This window comes from Thunnus maccoyii, chromosome 3 (assembly GCF_910596095.1).
Source record: "Thunnus maccoyii chromosome 3, fThuMac1.1, whole genome shotgun sequence".
In the NCBI taxonomy this organism is placed as follows: domain Eukaryota; kingdom Metazoa; phylum Chordata; class Actinopteri; order Scombriformes; family Scombridae; genus Thunnus; species Thunnus maccoyii.
In genome coordinates, this window is record NC_056535.1 from 21731222 (window position 1) to 21757179 (window position 25958).

General features: G+C 39.6%; 1 protein-coding gene across 10 annotated transcripts in view; it reads right to left on the bottom strand.

Moving 5' to 3' along the window:
• The window catches only part of atp2b2 (ATPase plasma membrane Ca2+ transporting 2), a 150437-nt gene that overhangs the window by 54585 nt on the left and 69894 nt on the right, over positions 1-25958 (bottom strand). For 9 of the 10 annotated variants that reach the window (XM_042405949.1, XM_042405952.1, XM_042405951.1 and 6 more), the window contains one exon: positions 20878-21631. In XM_042405949.1, the coding sequence (XP_042261883.1) occupies positions 20878-21076 (199 nt within the window). In that variant the 5' untranslated portion in view covers positions 21077-21631. The remainder of the gene's footprint in view (positions 1-20877; positions 21632-25958) is intronic. The other variant, XM_042405955.1, reaches the window with a different exon arrangement.

Sequence of the window (25958 nt, forward strand, 5' to 3'; positions counted from 1 at the left end):
AAGAAACCTGACCATGAAGTCTGGCATAGTGACAACACTCTAATGTTATTATAATAAGATACTATATCATTAAAAAGAGACTTATTACACTTGTGCTGGAACTAGTAGTTGTAGTTCTTTCTATCGATTAATCTATCAATTATTTTTCCAAATTACCATTTAATCTATAAAATGTCAGAAAAAAATTGAGACATTTTTATATTGCTTGCCTCGTGTGACCGACAGCCCAAAGGTTTTCAACTGACAAATTGATTGACAAGATTACAGAAATATTATATAAGATTCACCAAAGATTCATAGATATTTTTTTAAACCTCATGAGGATAAAATTGAATTTCTCTCCCCTTCCTCTGTGCTGTTCTTACTCTATAATTTATGGCTAGTAAGGCGCTGATCTGTCAAACGCAGCAGGATCTGTGATTTGAATCTGCATCGACAAATGGTACCTGCCTCACATCCTGTTTCCAAATAGACAAGAAGACAGGGACATACAAAAAGAAAAAAAAAGAAACTTTATGTCATCCTTTCTACATGAGAGGAAATGGAATTTTTTTTCACTCAGAGGGAACATTATGGCATATTTTAACAGTTTTTTAAACCTTTTTTTTGTCAGGGGCTAAAAATAGATCTCCATGGAAACATTATGCATCCCATTCGTTGTGTGGAAATACCCACGACTCTGAACCTTGGAGAATGTGTGAATTAAATATGTGTGTGTGTTTTTGGATGACTGTGTTTGTGTCCAAGAGCATGCATGCATATGTATGCGTGTGCACAGGTATGTTCCACCAAAGAAAAGACGCTAAAGAATGAAAAGACGTGCTGACCTCTAAATGTCCTTGTAAAAAAAAAAGACACATGTTAGTAGAGCAGCAAGCATATTACATTTTTTCACATCTTCACACGATGGATTGAACTACATAATTTTCCATGTGTATAGTTCTTGGGTCGTAGCAGTATCCATTTTCCCTCCTGTTTGTTTTTACGTCTTCCTGTCTGTCTGTCTGAACTTTTTTCCCCCCTCATAATACCGTGTACCACAGTGTCCAAAACAAGTCACCATGGCAACAGGGTTTTACGATGATGATGATCATCATCATAACGACGCAAAATATTGATGCTTTTTTTCTGCAGCGAATCAATAGTTTCAACATGTATTCTCAGCTCTCACCATTTTAAAAAAGAGAGAGGAGGAATAAAGAGGGAAGACAGAGAGGGCTGAAGTGTGACTCAGAGAGCACAAGAGGGAGAGAAAAAGAGAGAGACAGAGAATGAGAGTAGGCTGGATGTAGAGTAACTCTATGAATAATAACCCATCAGCAGCTAAAAGGTGGATAATTATCATGCTCTTATTAGAAGATGGAGTGATGGAGAAATGTGTCACAGTGTCCTTGAGAATGACCTCCATGATAATGACACCATTTTATGCCATAAAAGAGGAAAGGGCTGTTACTGTATGTACAAAGGCAGAAAATAATAGAAATAGCCTAAAAGGGCAGATGTTGCTAAAGCTAGAATTAAAAAAATTATGTTATGTGTAAGTAAAAGACATAAATAGGAGGAGGGAGTGGGATGGAAAGAAGTGTGAAAAGGTTCAGACAATAACACGAAGGTGCACTCAAAGACAAGAAAAGAACACACAGAAACCTTTTACCGCTTCTTGGATCATCTTAACAAGGTGGTGGGCTTGTGTCTGTTATGTAGGACAAGGTAGAAGATTACACCTTTTGTAAAAAGGCTTTTTTTTATATAATTATGGTGCTAGTTCAGGTGAGGAAGAGTATTGGAAGCTTTTAAATGAAGGTTGTACTTTCTTGTCCTTGTTTCAGCTGCCTATGTTTCTGTACATTTGTTCCTTGCACTGTATGTGGCATTGAGAGCTACTGGAAACTGGAGTCAAATTCATTTTATGTGTAAACATATTTAGACAATAAAGCTGCATCTGATTCTATTTCCTTGTGATACATATGTACCAGCATTGTTGCCAAATGTCTCATGGTTTACTGAAAATGTTCACTATAGGCTACTGTATATTAACCCAAAGTACAGTTTCCAAGGTTATCAAGTGTACTGAATATACTTAAGACTTTGTAGTAATAGAGCTAAAAACTAGATGTTATAACCTAAATTATATCAATTAAAGAACATGAAATAATTAAGCAGTCATCAATCACAAGCGAATAAGGGGAAAGACAGAATTAAAGCTGCACTAATCGATATTTTAATATTAACAATGAATTAAATGACATCATGTAATATGAAAGGTGAGGCTTGTAGTGGTGAAATCTGGGACGATTATCTCAAAACTCTGCAGTTCCTCTCAGCTCTACAGATCGTTTAGTATCATACAGCTCATTGTTTTGTTTTTCTAGCCCACAACCTACCAACTTTTTGTTCACTTTCATCTCTTTTATCAACCCTGTTTCCAGCAGCAGCAATCAGCTGATACACCAATTGTATGCTGCCTTATGCTAATGTTGCTGCTTGTCTACTGGATGTGTAACTGAGCAATCGGTTAGCTAACATGTTTTCCATATCAATTTATTAGTTGATCATTTGTCAGCACCGTGTTTACAGCTTGTTCTGCGACCTCCAACTAGACATATAAATCTATTAATAATACTTTAAGTAAAAACCTGATTTACACACAACATTGTAAACTGCAAAGAAGGAGAATTCCTGCTCTGTGCCACAGTGCCACTGCACTCCTATTGATTTACCCCAAATTGTATGTACGGTAAAGCAAAACACACTTATCATTTCAGTCAACCAAGTTGTGCAATGTCTGTAGAAATTTTAATCCAAGACATTGTACTAAAATTTTGATTAAAACACTTGGCATTTCATTCAAGCACTTATACTAAGACTTTAGTAGGGGATATAAATAAATTAAATTAAAATTAGATTAAAACTAAACTAATTATCCCCATGAGGGGACCACACCCAGCAGCACAGCAAGTCCACCCACTGTTAAATGAGGTATTTCCAGAAAGGAGTTCTCATCTTCATTTGAACACAGTGGGGCTGGACTTGTTTATGGAAACATCAGGGAACTGATGTTAGTGTGGCATATTTAAAACAGTGGAAAAGAGGAGTTTCAACCTCCACCCTGTGTTCAGATAGGGTTTGAAGAACTGTTTTGTCTTAGCATCGTCTCATCTGGTGTTGTCTTGGCTTCACAGACTGGCCTCTTTGCTCATCTTGTAATGTGGTTTTTGCGTGCACTGATTCTTTGTTCGGTCCACACACTGATGTGGCATATCTTCAGTGTAGTAACACACATGCAATCTTGCACTTTTATGTACAGACCACTGAGCAGTCACATTCTCACAGGCCAAACATGCAAGCAGACATACTGTACTGTATGTAAACAAACAGCTGAGAAAATAAATTCTCTCGTTTCACGAGGAGTCACAGGGTCACACGAACACGAATGCATGCTTGCACGCACAAACGCACACATAGATAGAGGCAGATCTATCGTTCATTCCCCTACGGACAGCCCCATCTAAAAGGTAATGGACTGGAAAGTGACACTGAGCAATTTCTGACACCATGTCCTTCCCATCATGAGTGCACTGTATATGTGTGTATGTTCATATGTATGCGGGTGTCATGACACCATTCTACAACCTATTATGGTATGTTTCTGCTTGTGCGACAGATCAGTCTAATAAGGCAAATGTCCTGGGAACAGGACCGGCGGCAGATTTTCATGTTTTTCAGGCAGCAAAGATGCTCAGACAAGCTGTGGTTATGGTTGCAGCTTTTACAAGTGGTCAAAATGTAGTGCACATCTGCCAAAACTGAATTATTTGTAATTTTTAAAACACTTTGAGCACCTCTTAGTCTTCTTCATGCTTTTCACTATCAAGACAACAAAGCTAGGGCATCTTGTTCCTTGATGTCGTATATTTGGGTTTTCTATAAGAAGGCTCAGATGCAGTTTTTAAATTAAATGTATGTTGCAACGACGGAAAAAAAAATGCAATGCAATGTGTGTGTGTGTGTGTGTGTGTGTGTGTGTGTGTGTGTGTGTCTGTGGGGGCAGCTGTACAAGTGGGTGAGTTTAGCTGTCAGGCACTGTGCTCTGTGAGTCTGACTCATGCAAGAGATGGCAGAGTGGAGTGAGAGAACACAGCTCTCTCTCTCTTATGCATACATGCATGCAAACACACAAACCACTCACTCCATGGGCTAACTGATTATTCCTTAGTAATCCTTCTTTACAGTATATATCGACATGTTAAGAGGAATTCTGTACAGAGATAAGTGGACGATAATGGTTGTATAAACAAAATTTTCGGGTCTTAAAGACTGAATAATGCATCCCATATTAATTTTATAAGCTAAATGCTCTGACCCAAAGTACACAGGCTTTTTTGTTTCTATGACGATACTTCTTGCAGGTTGTTTTTTTTAATGGTGTGAAAAAAGCTGATTGTGTAATGTTTGTAAGGGAAAAAAAGGCCTCCACAATTACAAAACAACAACCAAAACCCGTAGATGTGGTTGGTGTATGCTGCTCATATCACAGAATTTGAATACCCAAAGGTTTAATTTACACCTCTTAGAAAATTCTTTTTGGAGGCCTGGCAAGTAACATATCAAGAGCAGCACGGCAGGGAAAAAAACAGAAACAAGCTGATAGTGACTCAGATGGAATGAAGGCTTTAGTGCATATGGTCCTTGTAACAGTTTATTATGTCAAAATTATAACTGAGGTCTACTGTAGTTCATATCAAAGATCTGTTTGTCTGTGCGGTCCTGGGTGTGACCCACAGTCGACCGAAATCATGTGCGTGTATTCATCCATGTATATGTAGAAATGTGCTTATTCAACCAACTGTGAGTAGTCAAAAGTGGAAGAACAATGGAAAAAATATAAATTTATAAGTCATTTACTTCCACCATGTGAGCCTCAAACACTGTAACGTTAGCTGGCTCAACTGCCCTAGATGTGGACACAACATTAATGAGACATCTGTTTACAGCCTCTGTGTGCGGGGAGGTATATGTGTGTGTGTGTGTGTGTGTGTGTGTGTGTGTGTGTATGTGTTTGTGTGAAAGAAAGAGAAAGAGGAGAAAGAGAGAGGGTGTACGAGTGTGTTTAGACACAACTGCTTAGTGATAAGGCCAAAGTGTAATGGGGTCAGTAACTTCATCCTGCAATGCCCGCAATGACTGTTCAAAAGTTCATTCAATCAATACATCTATCCATGCACACATCCATCCATCCATCCATCCATCATTAGTCTGTCTGTTATTCATCCATCCATCTATGTTATAAAGTTAATTGTTAGCTTAACACTAATTCAGCCAATTTGTGGATCTGTTTTTCAAAATTCAGTCCTCCTATCAATTGATGAAACGTGATTGGTATTGAATCTGTATTTAAGTCAAAGTCCCCCTCCAGTCAAAAATGTGTTTTTCTTCTTGTTCCTTCACTTGAATGTTTGAGCTTCACTGAGCAGAATGCTGTATGTGCAGAGTTTGACACTAGAAGGTTGTTTTCACATTAATCTACTGAAGTTGGAAAGTTCTTCTGTTCTCACCTTAAATCTGAGTCAAAGGGGCGTACCTATGAGCATGATTTGTGACATCACAACTAATTTGGAGCCAATTGAGGGCCAGTATTCAACTTAGACAAGTGTGACAAGGAAACTTGAGCTTCCAGTGCACTTACACTGAAAAAAATTCCTGACACAATTTGTTATTCAAAGCAGAGGATATTTATATGTCCTAAAACATGTCAGGGCTCCAACCCTTTAGAATAGCTTACCTGAGGACCTTATTTCTACCTTATTTTTCTGTTACTTATTTTATCTGTTACTCTCATGTGTTACTTTTATCCATTATTTTTATCATTATTTATTACTTACTTATTTTATGTGTTATTTTGTTTTATGACTGTGATTTTGGATGCAACTGTTTTCCTGCTCTCTTTCACTTTGTAACTGTTGTTTTAGTGCTATATAAATAAAGTTTATCATTATATTATTATTATTATTATTGTTGTGATAAAAAACAAAGAGCTGTCACTGTCCAGTAGCTGTAACAACTCTTCCCCTCCTTTTCTCATTTGTCTGTATCTCACTTTCTCTTTTACAAACACATGGGTACGTGGAGGAAACACACCTGTTCCCTTTTCCTCTCATGTATGACTTATGTATGGCTGTCAGTAGAGTTATAGAGGAGCAGTTGTAATGTATTCATGGCTGCAGTAATATAGTAACATTTTGACAGCTTTAACACTAATAAAGATTTAGAGCTTATAAATTCCTGTGCATTTGCCAGTCAGACTGTCAGAATCACAAGTTATTATTCAATTTTTAATAACTCCTCCTAAATAATTCCTCTGAGAGGACTGTAATGGTTTTCTATTGTATCACATGGAGAGAAATCAAGATTTGAAGAGTGCTATTTAACATTACCCTGACACTGTAATTCTCACTGCGTGGCTTTAGCCTTCCCTGCCAATAAGAAGCTGTTGTATTTTCCCTCATGCCCACACACACACACACACACAAACATTTCCAAACTGCACACAAACACAGCATGCATACTCACACAAATCGCTCTCCCCTCCCTCCCCCTTGGGAGTGAAAAGGGAGAGCAGCAAGGGCCAAGAGGCTGAAAGGGAGAGTGACAGTGGTCTATCTCCTGTCTCCCATCTGGGTGTCAGTCTCTGGTTTCGCCCAGGGGTTCAGATAAGCTCCGGACACAATAGGGACAGCTATTAAAATTCAGACTACCTGAGAGAGTCATGAAATAGTCATGACAGGTAAGGGAAATCTACACACTCTAATGTGCCCCTTATTGTCTGTCTGCCTTGAACTGTAGGAAAAATAGAGTGGAGTCAGGAGAACAGCCAACTGAATTAAAACAATGCTTTTAAATGATAAATTATATATTTTACAATAACAATAATGATGATGTTTTTCATCATTTTTACATTATTCAATACAATTTAATAAACACATCGTACAGTGGATAAAAACATGTTAGAATTATTTTCGTCCCACGCTCTTGCTACAGTATAGGAGCTTACAAACACTAACACTGTAGGGAAATTACAGCGGCGAGCGGAAAGAGTATTGAACTGTACTTGTGCAGTAGCATATTGATTGAACTGTAATGTGACTGAGCCCATGAAACCCCATCCAAAAAGTTCCATCTGCTGCACAAATGGATGCATCTCCTTTAATACTCCTGACATAAAACAGATGTACTTACGCAGTGTTCAACACAATTGATTTTTCCACATGCCACTAATGTAAGGCTAGTCATTTGGTGTTGGCAAGGTTATATTTATGCACAGTTAAGTAAACTGAACATACTAGAATATTTGTGATAGACATTTTTGTTATTACTTATTTGTTGTTGGGTTTTTTTGTTTTGTTTTTTTTCAATAGTCAAAAACCCAAAGAAAGAAAGAATGAGCAAATATTTGGGATTTTTACTTGATACTTGAAAATTTTGATTAACTGATTAATTGTTTCAGCACTACTACAGAAATTCAACTTATTCTATGCATACAAAAAATGTGTAAGCAACTAACACACCCAAGTGCATTAATTGCATCTTAAATTACAGTGTTTGGTCAAAGGTTATGTAAAAAACTCCCCCATGCATATTTCTTTAAAGCCAAACCTGCTGCACTGTATGTGTTTACTGGACAAAATTGCAATAGCTGAATAACACTGTCACAAGAGAAGTTCTGTAGATACTGTAGAAGCTGGAATGATGTGTTTGCACATTAGGCAGTGTCTGATTTTGGTGCTTGGATCCTGTGTCCTTGGATAAGGGTGACTATCACTGTAGCAGTATCCCTGTGGGCTTATAGTTTGTGTTTCCTTGATGCCATCGGGCAAGGGTTAAGTATTTCTTCACCAAGGATGATTTTTAAAGGTTCAGAAAAGATAAAGTTAGAAAAAGACAGTATCCATGTTCCTGTTAATTTCTTCTGCTATACAGTATGCGTGAACTCTAAGTTGAAAGATAGCTGCTTTGTGCCCTTGAGCAAGGTAGGGTTGGATCTGGTCCAAGACTGTATCTATTCATGTGCCCTTGAGAAGGAAACGCTGTCTGTCTGTCTTGGCAGCACTGGTACCACCCTTGTTCTGCCCCACAGCAGGAGAAGAGAGAGGAGAGAGGTCAACTCAGGAAAAGAGCTGACATGGAGAGAAACAAGCCTGTTATAGCCTGGGACTCTGCATATCCAGCTAAAAGTATCGCCACGCCTGTCAACTCGCTATCCATACTGCTGGCTTCCAGCAGCCAGTTCAGATTCAGGACATTTCAGAGGACAAGGGCTGGATGTTGATGTATGACAGCAACCTGGGACAAGGAAGAGTTTTGAGATGTCAGTTTCCGGCACTGTGTGTTTGTGTGACTCACTTATCTAACAACAGACTTTCCGGGCAGGCTGGTAAAAAATAATGAGGTGGTCTGGTGGCCTGGTGGTGGAGAAGTTGTTTTCGAACTGGGGGGTCACAGGTTCAACAGCCACCTGTCCCTCAAGTGCCCTTGAGCAAGACACCTTTCCTCTGACTAAGACTTTCAGCTAAAATGTAGTTAAAATTACTTTAAAGTATGAAAAACATGGAGAGAGAATCATACCACTCCAAGCAAATATGAAAAGGGCAGATTTAATTTCTGGCCTTGATAACAATGTTTTTAGCATTACATCACCAAGCATCTCAAAGCCAGGGCAGCCAAGAGAAAAATGTTGTATTTCACTGCACATGTCAATCACTGTTCCTGCATGCTTAAAAGATGGTCATAATAACATGATTAGACCAGATGTGAAATGCCTGGACCATCATGATAATCTGTAATTTCATATGTAATGTGAAGTGATAACTGGATTGTTTTACATGGAATAACTGCATATTTAATATCTCAAATGATCTAAAAAAAACCTTAAAATTCAAGTATAGCTTAAAGATTCGCACAAGGAAAGTTTACTGAGCACATACAGTATGTTGTTTTGTCAGCACTGGGTTACCAAGACAATCACATGTATTTTTACATTTTCACTCTGTACACTAAAGTATACACTCACACAGGCAGACATACTGTATACTGCTGTGAGTCAGCACCGGGCTCCATGGGAACAGGCCAATAGAGTCTGGTTTTTGGCATCTGTCCTCTTAATTCAGTCAGGCATCTCTTGGGACAGCTGACTTCACTGCCGGCCATGTCCAGAATTTGTGTGTCTGTCTGTCTTACATATCCGTCTGTCGAACGGTCCCTCTGACAAGCTGGGATTTATTAGGAGAAAGTTCTCACTGCCTCAGTAAAACAACTACCATATTACACAAAACATGCATTACATAAATAATATTGTTGCTTGCTTGTGTTGCTGTTTGACCTTGACCAATATGCAAATGGTTACAACATGTAAAAGCTCTGTAGCTTTGTTTGATTCTCCCTCCTTTGTATCTTTGTCATAAGGCTTTTAAATTGATATCAACCAGTATTCAATAAAAAAAGAGGCATAGTTTCCTCATATTTTGTACATTCAAGACCAATTTTTCAAACAAGGATTAGGCCTAGTTCTAGACTAAAAATGCATTTCAGTGAATAATGGATATAAATTTTGTTTTAGTCCAAGACTTTGTTTAATCCCTGTCTGGGAAACCAGCCCACTGTGTACTTCTCCAGAGACAGTAATCAAACTCTGATATGAAAGCCTAAGCATCTGAGAAGTGATTGCACTTCACAACACATCCCAGTGGAAATGTTCACAAGCCATTATTATTTTTTCCCTACACCTGCTCATCTTTTTGTAATATGCCACATTAAAAAACACTGGCACAGCTTTGCTACAAGGCATACTTTGCAATTAGGTATACATAAGGTTCATAGGTTGTCACTAAAAATGTTATCATTGGTGAATAAATTCTTTATTAATGCTTAGTAGATGAGTAGGAAGCTGCATAAACAAAATTACCTTTTGGGTTGACAGGTTGGGAAAGCTTTCTTGGTTTTCTGTTTTATATCAAGCCATGAATGTTGCAGTTTTAATTGTTGGCAAGTCAGTGATGAAGGATGAAAGGCTTTTCAATTTACAGTAAGCTATCAAGCTTGCAGATTCAAATGTTAGTGCAGTAAATCATTCATACACTAAAAGGTTATTTTTCCTCATGTTTTTTTGATGACAGGTAGAATTACTCTGTGGGATGGGTTTTTTATGATTAATTAAAGCTAAAATCTGTAATGCTTTTGCATTAATACATTGTTTTATGCATCTCTACCATGGTGTGTTATAAAACATAGACGACACAGTTAAAATGAGGTTTGTTTGCTTGTGCCTGTCAACTTCAAGATGCCAAACTTTCATTTCTTTCCATTTAACTGTTGTCTCTGCATACCAAAAAGAAAAAAAAAGCAACAATAGACACTTTGTCATCTTTGTTTTAGTTTGAACCTGCAGAAAGTTATGGACTGTAGCTTTAAAGATCAAACTACAAAGACAAAGCAAGTCCTTTGGCAGAGGATAAACACCAACCAGAGATTCTTTCAACTGTGTGCTTACATTCTAGTAACCCACATTCTTACAAGTTATTTTCATTTGTGAATTATACTAACTGATCTAAAAACATTAACAAATGAATTCACAATAACTAACATTTAGAGTGACAACTTAAAGTCATATCAAAGAAATGTATCAGCTGAACTGCTCCTTAAGACTTTCTTTCCCTAATACATCTTCTTAATATTGCATATATCAATCAGCCACAACATTAAAACCCTAACCTGCTAAAACAGCTCTGACCCTTTGACACAGAACTCTAAAAGACTTCAGAAGGTGTCCTCTGCTATCTGGCACCAAGACATTAGCAGCAGATCCTTTAAGTGCTTTAAGTTGTGAGGTGGGGCCTCCATGGATCAGACTTGTTTTTCCAGCACATCCCACAGATGCTTGATCGGACTGAGATCTTGGGACTTTGGAGGCCAAGGCAACTCCTTGAACTCTTTGTCATGTTCCTCAAACCATTCCTGAATAATTTTTGCAGTGTAGAAGGGCGCATTATCCTGCTGAAAGAGGCCACTGCAATCCTGGAATACTGTTGCCATGACGGGGTGTACTTGGTCTGCAACAATGTTTAAGTAGGTGGTACATGTCATGTACATGTACATGTAATATCGACATGACTGCCAGGACCCAAGGTTTCCCAGCAGAACATTGCCCAGAGCATCACACTGCCTCCGCTGGCTTGCCATCTTCCCATAGTGCATCCTGTTGCCTTATGTTCTCCAGATAAATGACGCACATGTACCCGACTGTCCACATGATGTAAAAGAAAATGTGATTCATCAGACCAGGCCACCTTCTTCCATTGTTCCACGGCCCAGTTCTGATGCTCACATGCCCATTGTAGGCACTTTTGGTGGTGGACAGGGGTCAGCATGGGCACTCTGACTGGTCTGTGGCAACGCAGCCCAATACGCAGCAAAGTGGGATGCACTGTGTGTTCTTACACCTGTCTATCATAGCCAGCATTAACTTTTCAGCAATTTGTGCTACAGTAGCTCTTCTGTGGGATCGGACCAGACGGGTTAACCCTCACTCCCCACGCATATCAGTAAGCCTAAAACGCCCTAGGACCACTTTTGGTAGGTTCTGACCACTGCATACCAGGAACATCCCACAAGACCTGCCATTTTGGAGATGCTCTGACCCAGTCGTCTAGCCGTCACAATTTGGCCCTTGTCAAAGTCAATCATCCTTATGCTTGCCCATTTTTCCTGCTTCCAGCACTCCAAATTCAAGAACTGACTGTTCACTTGCTGCCTAATATATCCCAACCCTTGACAGGTGCCATTGTAACGAGATAATCAATGTTATTCACTTCACCTGTCAGTGGTTTTAATGTTGTGGCTGATCGGTAGAGTTCTGTTGCAGAGTGATTGACCGATGAGCCATAATGCTGCTTCAGCCTGCCTCAAGGTCACTGCTACTACACTGCAGAAGAACACCTGTGTGAGTAGTGGTGTGTATTTGTGTCTGTGTGTGTGTCTACCTACAATGTGGTTTTGCTCCCTCACAGAGCAAAATGGCTGTGTATCATTTATAATCTGTCCTCTGAGAGCCATCTCCCTTCTTCACTGCCTCCTATTTCATTCTCTCTTTTTCTACCTCTTCTATCCTTTTTACAGAGCCACTGGGGGAGGGGAGGAGAGAGGAGGGCAGAAACGAGAGGAGAAGAAGAGGAGAGGAGGAGAGGAGTTGCAGAGCAGGAGAAATTGTCCTTATTAAAGAGACAGCAGCTCCATGTGAGAGATCCCTTGTGGGACAGAGATTAAATAGACTGCATCAGAGGGGAACGCGCTCGTGGTGCTGTGACTGGAGGACGCGATTAGTATGATCATCAGGGAGGGATGGAGGGAGGGTGGAAAAGAAAGGGAGCAAGGAGGAGAGGTAGGATGAGTGATAAACAGACTAGAAGAACAGAGGAGAGGTGGAGAAGGAACAACAGGGTCGAGAATACGATGTGTAGAAATGTCGAAGCACGCAGACTGAAATGTACACTTTATTTCAAGGGAGGGATGACAAAAGATTAGAAGGAAAACAGGAAAAAGATGGGTGTAAATAAAGGAAAAGAAGAGAGCAGAAAGGGTGTATAAACCAAACTCGAAAGGAGAAGGTGAGAAGAGGTGGATAAAATGAGTGGGGCAAACAGTTTCCCGAGTTATGTATAGAATTCATAAAGGCCTCGTCATGGGACCAGTACAGAACACAGTGAGATATGTAGGAGGAATAAGAAGAGTAATAGCAGCATAGCACAGTACAGATATTAAAGAGGGGAACTACAAAAATGATACTAGGTGGACAACCGCATCTGTGGGAGGAGGCGGCTATCAAACAAACAGCAGAATAGAGAAATAGAAAGATAAACAGACTAATTAAGGGTTAGTTTACTAATTTTATACACATCTGACCCTTGGCATTGCTTCATAGACATGAAGAAAGAGGCAGGAATAATGTTTCTTGGTCATCCTTATTTTATCAAATCTTCTTTCTTTCTCCTGCTACACCTCCAATTCATTTTCTTTTACTTCTCTGTCTACATTTTCTGCCAACTACACACGTATACACACCACTACATCTGTGTCCTTGAGCAATGGACATGAATCAGGGCAATGTCACTTAAGAAAAATGGATGTAAACATCCAAATCACTGGTTACAAATCAATAGATTTCTGTGTGAGACCCGATGCTGTACTGTAAGTGTGTTTGTGTGGAGGCATTTGGGGATTGGTGAGTGTGTGGTTTTGAATCAAATTCTGATAAACAAGTCAAGTGTTAACGTCAATGAGTGGACTGTTTACACAAGAACCATCAACAAGCTTCTCCCAGGAGAAATACAAGTATTGTGTATTATGTATCATCTGGCCACCATCCACCACTGTCATTACTGCCACAAAAAGCAATGTAGGAGCATTCCCCTATGGGATTTGCTATAAACACAACTGTCCTCAATCAATTCATAGTGACCTGCATTTCTGCAAGCCATTTTTTCCACCTGTCAAAACTTACCACGTATTATATTGCTGCAATTGAATGATTAATAATGGTAAAAAATATTATCTTTATTTATTATCTTTATTGTCTTTGATAAAATCATCATAAAATATTGTCTCTCTTTCAACAAAGATAATCTGATTAATATCAATCAAAAATCAACATCTATATCTTTTTAATAAAATTTTCCACCAGTTTAGGTACAAACAAAAGTTAAAACATATCAATCTTTTAAAATGGTGTGCTACTTTTGCAGCACTATCACAATGTTACTAACTGAGAATTAGAAGTGAGAGTAGAAGAGAGAGAGATGATGAAGGTTATAGATGTAGAGCAGGTCTATTTAGGCTACGCTGTACAGTGGCCCATTGGGATACCAGCAGCCGACCAGCACACAGAAATAGAAATGGGAGCAGAGGACAGAGAGGAGACAGAGAAAGGAGAAGAGGTAAGGTGTGGTGAGAGAGAAAAATGGGAGGTGGGAGGGTTGATGAGGACGAGGTCTTGAGGGGACAGGAAGGAGAGGTAGAGGGGGACAAAGATAGGGAGGAAGTGAGAGAAATTTAAAGGTGCCCTGCAGAGCAGTTCATTTGTTTATTTATGAGAGGGTCCCCGTTTTGTTTGTCTCATGTACACGTGATACACAGCACTGCCAATGGTTTCACACTATTCCAATTATCTGCAGGTGGCTTTAATGTGCCAAGAAACGCAGCAATGCGCCAACAAAAGGCAGGGAAGAAAAAGACTGCAAGCTAGTAAACATGGATGTAAACAATGCAGGTTTTAAACTTTTAACAAAAGTCAGCTTTGCAAATGTTTTGTGAGGAAGAAAATGAATTCAATATGTTTGTTAGACCTCAGGGATGCATTTTGGTAACACTTAATTTAAACATAATTTCTGTTTGTTTATGAGAAAACTCCACACGTCAGCTTTAAGTCAGACATCATGGATAATTTAACCATCCTATAGATTTATGTAATGTCTGTATGTATGTTTATTTTATTCTTTTTCTATTTTATTACTACTAAAACTACCTTTCTGACCAAAAACGTTTTCAGCCACCGTTGCAATGGAGAAAAAGCCAGTTAGAGGCTCACATCAGAGCTGTAGCAAATTCAAAATGTTTAGTTGTTGCAATTGGTAACAACAACTGGTACCATAGTTGCCAAATGCATCCAAATTTGATGGAGGATCCAAGAGTGAACTGATTTATGCTGCTAAATTTATTATAAGGTTTCTACAAAGTGTAAACTTTAGCTTCCGTTCGACATTAGCAACACACGCAACAGAATTCTAACTCGATAATTACATGTTTCATAACAAAATGCGCAGTATGAGTCATAGTTAACTTCTGTCCATACATTTTTATGTACACAGACATGTACCTTTGAATTTTTAATCAAAGAACTGAATATTTCACAAAGTTGCCCACAAAGTTGTTCAGTCATTCTGACCTGTTGAAGATCCGCGTAGGATCAAAGCGTTGTCCAGGTTAAATTTTGTGGTTTGGAGTAAGCGTGCAGGCGTTATCGTTTCATTGATTTTACTTTTTAATAGCCCTGCACCTATGTGATGTGTTATAAATATTCTCCTTCAACTTTTACTTCTAGAACTACATGAGCCTGAAATAACTCTTCCAAGTAAACAATCTATGGGGTGAAGAAGATGAGCAAAAAAATTTGGGAGACATGAGATGGAGATGTCACTATTCAGGGTTACATGATTAAATGTAGGTTTTCAAGGTTATGTTAAATGTTATTATGCTTTTCCTTATTTTCAGTCATATATATAATGTTAAAATGTCAGATGTTCATTTTAATGTGGCCAAAGTTTCAAATAATGAGGTCAACATATGTAGAAGTAATCCCTATGAGCAAAAAGCACCAGCTTCAGACTGCTCTGAACACTCGGTTTCCAATGGTTTTTTCAACTTTCAGCCCAAGCCAACATCGGCTCATGATGGACTTCTGTACATGGTCATCTGCTCCCCACACAGCACAAGAGTTCACTGCTCTGCTCTGCTAACATTATCGCATTTTTCCATTGTTTTAGGAGTAGTCACGCAGAGCCATGACCCGAGTCTAGCTGGCAAGCTGTGTGTTTTTCCATTACACAGCATGGCAGGGGTAAAATAAGTGGGAGTTATGCTGGTCGTCTGCAGCTCTTCATCAAACATCTCACTGTGGCTGTTTCTGCTTTTACTATTCCTCCCTGCATTATTTCTAACTGATCTGCTGAACAAAGAGCTCCAAATATATCCATATCTTGTTGTGTTGACTGGTTTTTAGCACCACCATAATGAAGCTCTGCTAATTCGGTGAGGAACACGTTTCATTTCCTGTGAATTCTTCACAACAAAAGTCTTCCATTATTTAGTCATTTAAAAGCTTTTAATATGAAGCAGTAAAGCAGGAAATGTTAGGTTTGCATCGGCGGTAATTTAACACAACTCTGATATGGCTGCCCCTCGGCAGGCTTCCAGAAAGCTGGCAAATCAGAACATAGTGGGCTCATCAGGAGGGGGGGCCTTAAAGAGTCAGGAGCTAAGACTGCCTGTTAAGAGACAGAGGCTGTACTGAGGGGCTACATAAAGGGCCAGTGTAAGATAAATAAAGAGTTTTTTGAACGGTGAATCATGCAAAGCTACTCTAGTGGAGTCCCAGAATAAAATATAGAGCTGGAAATGAGCATAATAGGTCCCCTTTTAGTTTAAAACATTACATTTTTGATGTGGTGTTGGTTAAGGTAACGGTAAACATCTGTTACAGCCTTCATCAGAACTCCTGGTGTTCACAGTCGGTAGGTGGTGGAGGAGGTGTGCCTATGTGCAGTGGGAATCAAATCATGAACCGAAGGCCAAGGGGAGATGGAGAGGAGACTGAAGTAGCAGGGAGACTGAAATGAAGCCTGGTGATTTTTTAGAGGCCAAAGAATAACATTAGAAGTAAAATGTGCAAGGGTGAGGATATGACATTGAGGGATCAGTCTATATTATAAGTTATTAAAAAAAAACAACTTGTAACTCATATTGGCCATTTAAAGGTCCTGCTGTATAGTAAGTATTTAGCACTGTCTCTCATGCATGAGATAGTGATTCAGCCCATCACCTTGGTTTGAGAAGTCGTACCGATGTACAACTCTTCAGACAGTGAACTGAAATTATAAAAAGGTATGATAGCCATGAATTTCATCTTTTAGGGGTGTCTTTTGATTTTCTACTTTGTATGATGATATAGGACACTCTGTTCACAAGTGAAAATTCACAGAACTGTTGTAATTCCTTTATGAGACAAATAAATAATCTGCATCCATAATTCAGTATGCATGCTGTAGTGATGCATATTTTAAATGTTATTTTAGTAAAAATTGCAGGCATTTTGAGGTGGACAGACTCCTTGTATATAATGTGTTTCCCAATGTGGTACCTATATTTATTTTTCCTTACCGGCAACGTCTTGCTAAGTACCCTCCTACCCTCCTGTTCTCACAACATCAAAGACTATCAATGCCCTAAGCACCTCTTTATCCTCCCAGCCCTCGAGGAACAGCTACGTCCTGAGCACTCTCTCGCAATTCCTTGCTCCCCACCCAGGAGGACCTACTGATGTGCTGAAGCTTTCTACCGTCTCTTGAGAAAATAATTGTACTGTCAGCACCAAACGTCTTTTTTCTCCTATCTCACAAGAAGCAGGTCATACCCCGAGCAGCTTCCTGGCGTCTCTTCTCGGAAACTAAGCTTTAGCTTGACATCCCATCTGGCCTCTGAATGACTCATACTATTCACCCGCTGGCTGCCTGAGGGAAATGCTAGCTTCTTCACCCTGCAGTCACCTACAAGGCAACACATAGGTAACTACATCCTGGGTGCAGGTATACAGTACAAGGAACCAGGCTACTGAGAAAATTGAAGGGTAAGAGACAGAGAATCCTTGCATGCTGAGATGTGCCACTTAATCGGCATTCATTTCATCATCATCAGGGTGTATCAAGCTATCTCATGCGATTTTGATTTAAAAAAGGATTTTTACTTTTTAATCTTTAATTTATGTATGACATTTCTCCTCTTTGGGTTATAGAAATTATGCATCCATTGGGGTCATTAAACCTTAATCTGTAGAAGGAAGCTTCTAGTTCCTAAAAAAGTTCTAATTGTTAACAATAGAGACATGTTTCCCCAAACCGTGGCTACTATATTGTATGTGCTATACTGTTTCCTTTCTGATTATCATGTACATATTTCAGTAGGTATCATGTGTGGGAGTTATTGTGCTGTAGCGGTCCTCAGTCTTTCATTTATTCTCCTATTGCTCTGCTTAGAAATGTAGTGAGCGCTGTATACTCGAACCCTAAGGCCAGAGTATGGTTATTTACTAATAACTTTAATTTCTTATTAGATAAATAAACAGGTTCTCAAATGTCTCACTGCTGGACCAAATTTTTACAGTTTTATGTACCTAAGCAACAATGCGGCGGTAGCCTTGTGCCTGGTGTGTCTAAATGCATGTAGTCAAGAGTGCAACCTCTTCGTTGGTTGCATTTCTATACTTACAGAGCCATTATGCATTTATGCTGCATAATGGGCTATAGCCATTCATGAACTGTTAGTATCATGTGAAAGGGCTGGTATAGGCTATAGTATGTGGGGTTAATAGGTCAACCGTGCTCAGGGCCTCTTACCATCAAACACAGGCCCCTGGGACACATAGAGATTACACACAACACACATGATGACAGCAAGCAATACAGAATACCTTCAAGGATAATTACCACGATCATATTTCTGAGGTAACATATGTTCTGTGGAGCAACCACACACAGACACACAGCACACTAGAGGACCCACACGGCATAAACATAGAAACACCTGGGATCACTAATGCAAATAGCACCAGATACCATTACTCAGTTTCCACTTATTGCAGGTTCCAGTGAGAGATAAAATAATTAAGTAAAACAATTAATAATTATAACCAGGGATGAGAGAAGAGAAGCATCCTGCTTGTTAGCAGTAGAGAAAGATCTTTACCAAAACATAATAGATTTATGTTCTTCATTTTCCATCCCATGCGGCCAAAATCTTCACACAATGATATGTAAATCAAATGAATTTCACATATCTGAATATAATTAATGGAGCACAATTGTGGTAATGTTTAGATAATATATATATATATATATATTATTTAGATACATTCTGGTTGTTCCTAGAACAACCAGTAAACTTAAAACAAACACTGTGGACACCTTTAAAAAGCATTTGTTCAGATTTGTCTTTGGGTAATTTTCTATTTTCTATTTATTCTGTTTTTTATTGTGTTTTATGTCTGTATGTATGTTTATGCTTTATTTCCTATGTGAAACACTTTGTGATGTCTCTGCTCTTGAAAGGTGTTACATAAATAAAGTTAATTACTTACTTACTTCTGAACTGCTCCTTAGAGCAATGTTTTCCTGTTTTTCTTCTGTGTTCTTTTACTATTATTATTTTTCCCATTGGACATTTCAAAAAGGAAGTTTTTTTTTGTCTGTGATACAGAATAACTTAAGCATGGTAGTCCTAATTTGCAATAAGAAATTATTGTTTTGAGAATATAATAAATGTTTAAAATGTGTTGCATCGAGTAATTATGACTCAACAACTGAAAGCAAAAAATTACCAATAGCAGTTAGCATGTTAATAATTATAATTTTCCTGTTTCTATTTCAGAAGTTAAATTACTTCAATTTTAGTTTTATTGCAAGTCTGGAGGCTGTGATTCTCAGTTAGTGTTCAGCATGCTGATAAAATGTAATGTTTGTGTATCGAATCGGGATGCTCGTGAGAAAAATGAAATTATAATTTTATGTCCATTATGATAATTTTATTGCTGGTTCACATTTAGTTTCATTTCAGTATCGCTGTAACACTGCAGGCATGTTTTACTCTGGTGTTGCAAATATGGTGATGAGCAAAAGGCACTCTATCCGCTGTCAATGCCAGTGTTCTATTCCATCCCATTTTTATTCAACTCTCTCTCAAGATTTTCTGAATTTATCTAGTTTTCTGTGATGTTGTCTCCTTGCAGGTATTACTTAGAAGTGGTGCTATTGGATGTGAAGACCTGGAAACACAATCTTCCGTGACCATCAGCCTATAAGGTTACAGGTTACCTCTGATGTCACACAGGTAACACTACATGAATACTGATCAATGATCCCTACCCCAGAGGAGGTGGATGATTTCAACGCTGTCATAAATATTCAATACACAGATGTAAAAGCATTAGAGAGGTCCAATTTTTGTATGTTTGCTGTGCTGCTGCTTCACAGGTGCTCTCCCTTTAATAGCAGCTGGGGATGAAGCAACAGAAAATCCTACTTTAATGCAATTTGTAGATATTACAGGTTGGGGCATTTAAATAATAGATGCATGTGTAAGTGTTTGAATTGCCTAGAGGATATTATGACAAAGCTAAGGTATGTACAGTATGTGATAAAAAAAAGGTGTATTCAAGGTATTCTGTGGTAGATGAACGGGCTGACACCACCACATGCTATGCTGCTATGCAATTGTCACATCTTTTTATTGAAAATCTTCTCTATGAAGAAAAATGCTGTATTTCAATACAGCTGAACTAACCTACAACTGTTAGGAAGAAAAAGTATAAATAGATATTGGCATTGGCAGTGCATTTGCACTGCAGTAAGGAAACATATACCATATATTTTTAAATGAAAATTAATAAAAAAGAGACAGGTATGACATTGGATTTTTTGCTTTCTCATTCCACTCATGCCCAGTTCATATTTGCAGACGCCACAGAACATCCCACGTGGCCAAAACCTTCACCGTGTTGCCCCAGAGACCTGCTCCTTAATAAAGCTACGGCTGATTGGCTGACGGGACAGGAGAATGACAAGGGAGGGTGGGGGGGCTTGAGTGGAGGAGGGGGAGTGGGGGGGGGCTAAACTGTCCAGAGAGATTTCTATGCATACTAAACAGGTCAAACACTAGCCGGCTGAGAAGAATTTTCATTAGTCCCTTCAAACGGGACTCCCTCCCCTGTCTGCTGTTCTGATGCTGTGCTTATGCATTTCTCCAGGTGCTTTACAAGGTTTGTGTATGTCTGTGCTCTTAACAATGATTTTAATATCAAATAAAGCAGGTGTAGCAAGTAAATAATGAATACAAACCCAAATCAATAGTGAATCCAATGAAAATCTACCATCAGTCTTATGTACGGTACAACATAGTAGGACACATTCCTCAAGATGAGATCCCGCATATGAAACACACCACTGCACACACATTCACATACACACCCACGCACGCACACATACACAGAGAAGCAGAGGGACTCACCTTCTGTGGGTGAGGTTTTCAGTCGTCTGCACAGTCCCTCTACGCCCCCGTAGTCCTCCTGGAGCTTGACCACCGCCTCTGTGCCACGCAGCTCCATCAACGAGCGCAGATCCATGATCGAGCAGCCGAAGCCCGCTGCATGGTTGCCCTCGTTTCTTTGGTTCTTGGCATAAAAATCGCTGTTTGACATGTCCCCCATGATGTCAGCTAGTCAGGTCAGTTAGATTAGTGTTTGTTATTGCTTATAGATCAATCAAAAAGCTTGCACAACAGAGAGATGAGCTCAGTCTCATCCAAAATAAAAATCCAAAATTGGAATCAAGCAGGCAACAACAACCAAAAAAGGAAAAAGAATGCCACTTGTAGGTTAAGTGGGCAGATTGAGATATTAAAAAGGGGGGGGGGATCCAAGGGGATTAATTGATGAGCAGCTTCTCTGTTTCAGGAGAGACTGTCAGATATAAGCAGACCAAAAACCATCAGAGAAGTGAAGAAACAGAAGAGGAGAAAGAGCAGCAGAGAACAAGGAGAGGAGGGGATGACGAAACACAAATTGGGAGCATCCAGGTGAGCGTCGGACAGCCCCAGTGGTCAGGTCCTGAGAAGTGCAATGATGGTGGTTGCAAGTCCTGTAGGTCTCAGGCTCACCACGGCTGCAGTCCAGACCCGCTCCATGTGTGGCTTCCCATTGCTGCTATTCTGCTGTTGCCTCCGTTGCCTCTCTGTCTCTACATGGTGGTCTTCCCCATCACTGCTACAGAGAGAGAGGGAGAGAGAGAGAGAGAGAGAAAGACGAATTCGAGAGATGAATTCAAAGAGGACAGAAGGTGAGGGAGGAGGAGAGAGAGACACAGAAAGAGAGCACAAGGATGAGCGTTGCGTTCTCAGGGCAGGGGTGAATGCAGCGGTAGATGTTGCACGGCTGAAGGACAGCCTTTCCTGGCTGCTGCAGTAACTGTAGCTCTGCTGTCTCTATCTACTGCTGCTGCTGCCGCTACTGGTGCTGCTAACCTCATTCTGAGGACACGCCGACTGACAGAGAGAGAGAGAGAGAGAGAGAGAGAGAGAGAGAGAGAGAGAGAGAGAGAGAAAGAGAGAGAGGATATGAAAGAGAGGGAGGGTGGAGAGGATGCTCCTTTCTGGTGCAGAGCAGAGAGGAGTTGTGCGCGGGCGGGAGGCTGGGGCTGCTCTGACGACAAAGCGGAGAGGCAGCACGTAACGCTGCGCTGTCACAGGGAGGATGGGCTGAGCTAGAAAGCTGCTGCTGCTGTCTCACCACTAGTTCTCTCTCATTCTACAGTAAGTGACCTCTCCTATGCAGTCACTCTATCTCAGTGATAAATTCCTCTCTGCCTGTTGTCTTGTAATAGCTGGCATTAATGATTTCGCTCCATGTCTCCCACCCTCCCACCTTAGAGCTACACTCAGCTCGGAGAAGAGACTTCTGCAGTGTTAGAGCAGCAGACTGCAATTAACTACATTATGATGATTCAAAGTCTAACCACTTTACAGCAACTGAAAGGAAAGCAACACCATGACACAAAAAAAACTGAATACAGCTTGACAAGATACCAAGAAAAGAACAAAACCAACAATGCGTTAGTGCATCTTTCAGTACTTCTGGCTTCCCTGCGTCGTCTGTGGCACTCATTGTTCCCACTGAGAATGTCAAATTTAAAAACTGATCACATATGTCGTTTCAGTCAAAAAAGGTTGCAACAGCTGGGCACTGTAGTTATGAGCAAAAATTACTCAAACGGCCGTGGTTTAATAGACATTTGGTGCTCGACTGAGTTTTTTACAGCACAAGGACTGAAAATAAATACGCCCAGTGCAACGGTGTGGCTCATTCATGTGTTTTTAATAGTTTTTGGACAACAATGGACCTCTATGGCCTAGGGAAATAAGCTACAGTACACAGGCTTTGGCTTCACTGACAATACTTGTTAGTAGTAGAATCAGTTCACTGCTGGTTTTGGTCATTTCATGGAATTTATTTTAAATAAGAAAAACATCGACATTCCCTATAAAGTCACCAGTCACCTCCGCACAAACACAAATACATAATATCAGTACACAATGAATGCACAAAACACTATTTATCTGTCACCAATGATTTACAAGAGTGCCTCCATTTTCGATCAATGACTGAAAATGGAGGAAAATTGATCAACCCTAACTAGATGTATCAAAAATGAGGTTCATCATTAATATAATTATCCAAAGTAAACCTCTGGCTCACAGCTGCCCTTCATCCCTACCCATCCACTAAAGGGGAGACCTGGAATCAAAGTGCCACTGTATCGTATTATGCTGAATGCTACAATAAATCAACACTGAAGTACAAAAAATTGGAGTGGCTCTAGTGCCTCCACACTATCTGCAAGGCAGAGTATTAATACTGCAGAGACATCCTCAAGGCTCAAGAAGACACTTTGTACATTCAGTTAAAGTCAGATGAAAGAGCAAAGTTTGCCAAAAGATTCAAAATTCAAGATTCACTTTATCGTCCCACATTGTAGGAAATTTGGATCGGGTTCCCACCCATGCTGCATCCATAAAAAACATTCCACATAAATAAAAGACAGTGTAAAACAGCTACAGGGAACAAGAAAAATATCGAAGAACATAATAATAAAACATACAGAAAAAAGACAGAAAAAAACATACACTGATGTTAAATAGATAAAAACCTATGGTACAGAAAAAAGTGCAGAAAGTTGCTACAACTGGAAAATAGTCAATTATCAATTGATCAGTAAAAATAAAGCTCTGCTGGTTTTTATATCAATTTCATCCTTATTTCATTTGCCACCATTTAAAATTTTAATTGAAGTAGGGATAAAAGAATTTTTAAATCCATTCAATCGACAGCATGTTGCTCTAAACCTCCTCCCTGATGGCAGTAGCTAGTACTCAGCATGTAGCACATGGGATGGGTTGATTATTATCTTGTTGGCTTGCCTCAGAACAGCCTATTCATTGGTAGACTGCAGGGATGGATGCTGTCTTATACCTATTATCTTCCATGAAGTCTGCATGAGTCGGACTAGTTTGGACTTGCACACAGAGGTTACCAAACCAAGCTGTGATGCTGTATCTAATTAGGCTCTCAAAGACTGCCTGATAAAAGACTATCATAAACTTCTAATCAACACCATGAACTCTGAGTCACAAGAAGTGCAGATGTTGTTGTAGTCTTCTACAAAGACCGTCAACATGTGTGCTCCAGGTCAGCGAGCTATCAATAAAAACACCAAGGTATTTGTATGAGGAGACCTGTGAGATGTTTTCACAGGCCTGTGGTCACCCACTCCCCTAGGGTCACACACCGTCTCCTCTGTTGTTTTCTACATTAAAGACCAGGTGGTTATCATCACACCATGCTACAAATCTTTGTATTTCTAAATAATACTCTGAAATGTCATTGTCCTTCTTCATTAAACCTACAATGGCAGTATCATCTGAGAATTTAATGATGTAGTTATTAGGGCTTCTACACTCATCAGTGTAAAAAGTAAAAAGGAAAGGTGAACTAACACACTCCTGGAGGTCCCCTATGTTCAAGGTTCAGGGTACTGAAAGAATACCATTAACATTGGCCTGTTGTCTATGGTTGGTCAAAAAACGAGTTGTACCATCTAATAATGAGAGGGTGGACATTCAGCTTCCTAATAATAGATGTGGCTGTACAGTACCTGTAAGCAAACTGGGAAGGATCTAGTGAGCAGCTGAGCTTCTATTTTCAATAGGTTGATAATGATTTTCTCAAAACATTTCATAACTACAGAAGTCAAATCAACTAGTCGATAGTTATTATTTTCCTTACAGCATGCTTTTTTTAGGAACAGGAATAATAATAGAATTTTTCCAGATGGAACAGTATGTAAGTCCAAAGTCCTCTGGTAGATGGGGCACCAGGCCTTTGCCATCTCTTCATCTCATCACTGCATGATTTCAGCAGGAACCCAGAGATGCCGACTGGGCCAAAGGCCTTCCTGGGGCAGCTGTGTGATAACAGTCTCTGTCAGGGTGCGAAATTGACTTTTTTGTCCACTAGCCAAATGGCCAGTGAATGTTCAAATTTTACCAGCCACTCAATAGATTTCCATTATTTTTTTGGCTGGTGAGTGAAGCAATTTTACCAGCCACTGGCATATTTTACCAGCATTTGGCTGGTGGTTGGTGTTAGTCTTGTGCCCTGGTCTCTGTACTACTTGCTGGTCGTCATAGAATCCCCCAGTTTTTTGGTGTTGATTGAAGAGCAGTGAGTTTCAAATTTCTCCTTCTCTTTCCTCCTGGCCTCCCTTAAATTATGATAGTTATCTCTGAATGTTCTTCATTCCCACAAGGTCTCCATTCTTAAATGCAATTTTTTTCTTAACTATGCACTTTTTAATTTTTTTTGGAAGTACAGGGTTGGGCACCCATGCAATCAACTACTACATTGATTGCATGGATGCCCACTCCATTCATAAACAATGAAATTAAAAATTGGGTGATTTGGTCACTCGCTCTTTGAAAGTTATTAGAGTTTTAGGGTGCAGTCTTCACTACAGGGGTTCAACTTTGCTTTATACCACATAACAAATGTACAAGGCCTGCTTAAACCAAAACTAACAACTTTTGTTTGTCAATTTGTTACCTATATAATGTGAATGGAAATTAACATAAACCTCACTTAGAAGCAACACTCGGGTATAGAAATAACTCAGATTCTTGGTAGTGGTGACAAACAAACAAGCTCAAATTGGCTAGACTGGTGACACAATCAGCAAGGTGCCAAGTCGCAAATATCAAGCATGATGATACAGATGGGACTAGTTCCAGACACAGTTCTGTGCTCGGGAACAGCGGCACCCTGACCTTGTCACAGCAGGGTGGTGAGAGACCCTGCCAACATGTGAATACACATCTGTGTGTCCACAGGAACCAGTCCTGTCTGTTAATGAGCACCTGCCCTTACTGAAGTGACAAAGTTAGACAGTATTGGCAATGTCACCTGGACAGGTGAAACCTAACAAACCTGCTACATATTTCTCTAAAGCAGATTAGGGAGAGCATTCCAACTCAGGCAAATG